This window comes from Mercurialis annua, linkage group LG2 (assembly GCF_937616625.2).
Source record: "Mercurialis annua linkage group LG2, ddMerAnnu1.2, whole genome shotgun sequence".
Taxonomy (NCBI): Eukaryota; Viridiplantae; Streptophyta; class Magnoliopsida; order Malpighiales; family Euphorbiaceae; genus Mercurialis; species Mercurialis annua.
This window is the reverse complement of record NC_065571.1, coordinates 9154897-9158640: the sequence shown is the minus strand read 5'-3', so window position 1 is coordinate 9158640 and position 3744 is coordinate 9154897. Positions and strand designations below refer to the sequence as shown.

At 33.1% G+C, this 3744-nt stretch overlaps 1 protein-coding gene across 2 annotated transcripts; it reads right to left on the bottom strand.

Moving 5' to 3' along the window:
• Window positions 1-276: 276 nt before the first annotated feature.
• LOC126669166 (1-acyl-sn-glycerol-3-phosphate acyltransferase-like) lies at window positions 277-3531 on the bottom strand. Of its 2 annotated transcripts, none has more exons than XM_050362549.2 (6): window positions 3209-3531; window positions 2239-2593; window positions 1364-1513; window positions 1186-1284; window positions 900-992; window positions 277-759 (listed from the first exon to the last, which is right to left on the bottom strand). In XM_050362549.2, exons 2-6 carry the CDS (start codon window positions 2563-2565, stop codon window positions 523-525), a joined length of 906 nt encoding a protein of 301 aa, XP_050218506.1. In that variant the 5' UTR covers window positions 2566-2593; window positions 3209-3531; the 3' UTR covers window positions 277-522. The 2 variants fall into 2 exon arrangements, with proteins under 2 accessions (XP_050218506.1, XP_050218507.1); XM_050362550.2 differs by lacking the exon at window positions 3209-3531 and adding an exon at window positions 3139-3193.
• Between the last annotated feature and the right edge of the window lie 213 nt (window positions 3532-3744).

Below are 3744 nucleotides of genomic sequence, written 5' to 3'. Positions count from 1 at the left end.
ATATTTTTTCAATTGAAAAGCGCATGGTAAAAAAACATTTTATTACTTTGTTTATAAAAGATGTAAGTAAGATCAACTATATCAATGAGTTATAACTCAAATGGTAAAAGTCTTAGGCAGGTCCTGAGTCCGATTCTTCCCATCTAACACTTCTTTTTGTCAATTATAAAAAAAGAAAAGCAAGATCAACTATTTATTCCAAAAAAAAAATTAACTAATTGAAATTGGTTATGCAATTTCTATGTTAATTTGCTAGCAAACAAACTTTGGACGAAATTGTAACTGAGAAAGTTTGAGGAGCAAATCAGTATTTAAGTGAAGTTTGAGCTACATACTTCACCTTTTTCAAGTTAAAATGGGGTATATTCGCTATTTTTGACAAATTGATGGATGATTTAACCTACAAACATCACTAGCTAAACTAATCTAAAATTACATAATTTGTCTTCCTATCATACTTATTAAAGCATTTAGCCTTAGTAAATTGTTAAAGTTACAGAAAAAACAACTTCAACTATAGGATTAACAAAGAGGCCCTTGAGACTCTGGAAGGTTATCAACGTACTTATCATGCAACAATTTGATGTAGTCGTCAATTTTATCAGCTGTCCAATCTTCAGTTTTCAAGGGTCGAAGAAACTTGACATTTATCGGCGTTGGCCGGACATGCAAACCGCCCTTCCTCCATGCTCGGTGAGTACCTGTGAGGATGATCGGAACAATTGGTAGCCGTGTTTGCAATGCTAAATGAACAAAACCCTGCAAGCGTTGGTAATTTAAAAGGGGACGGAATGAGGCGATTAAAGCAGCAAAATGATGTCGGAAGAAGTATAAAAATAATCGAAAATAACCGCCTGCCACTCATGGACATTACATTTGATGAAATAAATCTATTTTACCTTTTTAAAGGGGAGTAATCGTCCATTTTTGGACCTGGTTCCCTCCGGAAAAATAATCAAAGATAGATTGTTTTTGATAACTGCACAAGCTACCTGATAGAATCAAAATTTGAGCATTAGTTATGTGAACAAACTATATAGCACGAAAATGACACATCGAAAGCGTTACATTTTTTACGAGAATAAATTACAGAGTTTTAGAAGTCTTTATGAAAACTAAACGTTAAACTCGATAAATTTACTTGCAACAACATTATTCGCAATGTGAGAGAGAAATGATAGTTACTTTTTTCATGGATTGAACTGCAGCAACTGGACTGGAGCGATCAATTCGAAGATGATTGGCCAAAACATAGAGCTGTCCAAATAATGGGTACCATATAATCTGTGTATTTAAGAATTATATCTATTAGTTCTGAAGCTGAAACTATTAAAAAACATGATCCTATTAACTGAGAATGTACCTCTTTCTTTGCAACGCCAACGGTGCCGGTGGGAGTTAGCCACATGATAAGGAAAATGTCAATGGGAGAAGCATGATTACTTATATAAATTGCCTTCTCATTTGAGTATTCAACACCTTCCATCCTTACACTATTCCCCAAGATCCACATCTGCACCCAAAATCCTGTATTTTTAACCATCTACCATAAATATGCACGCATTTACATCCACAATGTCAAAGAAATAAAAGTTTATGATCAGCATAAAGTGATTAGATATCCACGCCTCGCCACCAATGTAACACAAAAACAGAAAACGCCGAAACAGGAACAGCGGAACTGTAACTTTTAGGAAAATAGATGACAAATAACATACAATTCAATGCTTTAGAAACTTTTCTGAAAATATAAGTGAAAGGCCGAAACATACATCTCGATAATTTTCCGTACAATATAGCTCAGTATCGTCCGCTATCTAATGTTAAAGAACTTCTATTAGAACTAGTTCCCAAGTCTCTCTTTCAACAAGTAAGCAAGAGCCAAGAAAACAAAATGTAGTACATTGGTCTACAGTCTAGCAGATGTTGGAGATTGGAAGATGCAGAACACCATATAATACAATATCATAGTGCAAAAAAACATGACGAGTTCTATATTTCGGCTTTTATATTTCTGAAAACGCTTCTAAACTTTAAAATTTTATATTTATAACTTATCCTTGAAAATGTTTCAGCATTTTTATTTTTGTGCAACGCAAGTGTTATTTATTTCACTCATAGTACCAAGGGTAAAAAGATTAAGAACATAAGCAATCTTAATTTCTAAGTAATTAATGTGATATTCAACTCTATGCAACTGAAACACAAAAACTATGAAAAAATAAACAAAAAACTCACCAACATTCTACCAGTAACATGTCCATATATATTCCCCTGTCGAATCCTCTCATAAGGCCACGGCAGCAGTAAAAGCATGAGTAAACCCCAAATAAATGTAGTAACCATCATTGACATGAAACATATAACAATCCGCACACAAGATATCACCGCAAAAATCCAACCATCATCATCAACATAAACATCAGTACTCTTGGGCCTAATTTGTTCAAATTCTTCCCTCGCAAACTTTTTTGGTGTTTTTTTCACAGTTTGGATGGTGTCTGTGTTGATAAAACTATCCAGTCTCCTATTCCTCATAAAATAACTACCTCCACTATGCTCCATTAGTTCCTATTTGAAACAAAGATTATACCTTGCACAAGAACAAAGGTAGTTTGTCAGATAATGATGCAACCCAAATAAGTTTTAATCATAATCTTCATTGGAGTTAACTAAAATTGTAAAACAACTCAAGAGAACAATGGTCAAATAATCAATTCACTCGGAGGCTTAATTAAATTGTCAGTTGAGTCTCCAACAATAATATTATCGCTAACACACCCTGCATACGAATGTCCATTGTGAATAAGTATATCATTTTATAAAATTCTACAATCTGATACTATGTACAATAATCAATTTATTCAATATATTTTTGGTGGGACTCTAACATAAGCAACAATGTGATCGGTTCGTATATAAATGCAAGAAAATGAATGAATTTAACTAAAATCAGTTTCTATATGATTAACAGTACCAAATTAAGAACTTCAAGTTCTTACAGTTACATCTTTTTACTCACTATATAGAGGAAAAGCTAAAATCTTTTTCTAGCAAAAAAATGAAAATTTCAACAAAAATACATTATTTGACCATTATCACTAGTTAATCCTCAACTCACGTGAAAATGAGTCAAACCTGTAACTTTCTGTTTGGTCACCAAGAAAAAAACAGATAGAAAAATAAAGAAACAACATCATCCAAATACCTGTAAAGTGTAAACCAAATATTAACAACATAGAAAAATGTTTTTCTCCTGTCCAGAACAGAAGAAGCAAACCAAGAAAAAATACTTAGTAAGTCCAGCGAAATTCTGCATGCAAATGGCTGCTTTGGATATTTTCCTCATTCATCCTTGCAATGCTTGATTTTCTGGGAAACCAAACACAAGAATTAAATTTGACAGATACCCACTAAGCTAAACTTATCAAATGTGAATTTTCTTTTATTGGGTTATTAAGTTGATGATAAAAGAAATGGTAGAATATGAAAGAAATATGAAGAAGCTGATGGGGATAAAGAAAGAGAGACAGGTAAAACAAAATATTATGAAGAATTTGTTGGTGGGTCCCTCCACATGTGGGCCCACATTTAGTTTAAAAAAAAAAAAAAAAAAAAAAATTAAATACATTTCTTGGAGTAACCTCCAAGCAAATTGCTTGGAGGCTACTCCAAGCAAATTGCCGTGGCCTCCAAGCAATTTTGCTTGGAGGCAACTCACTTCCTTGCCTATAAATAGAGGCA

What these genes read in the sequence shown, in the direction of transcription:
- LOC126669166 (XM_050362549.2), bottom strand. Translation starts at nt 2,565, where the DNA reads ATGGAGCATAGTGGAGGTAGTTATTTTATGAGGAATAGGAGACTGGAT. An exon ending in TTGGCGTTGCAAAGAAAGAG is followed by an intron (nt 1,285 to 1,363) that starts GTACATTCTCAG and finishes TTAAATACACAG; the next exon opens with ATTATATGGTACCCATTATT. An exon ending in GATTACTCCCCTTTAAAAAG is followed by an intron (nt 760 to 899) that starts GTAAAATAGATT and finishes CAACGCTTGCAG; the next exon opens with GGTTTTGTTCATTTAGCATT.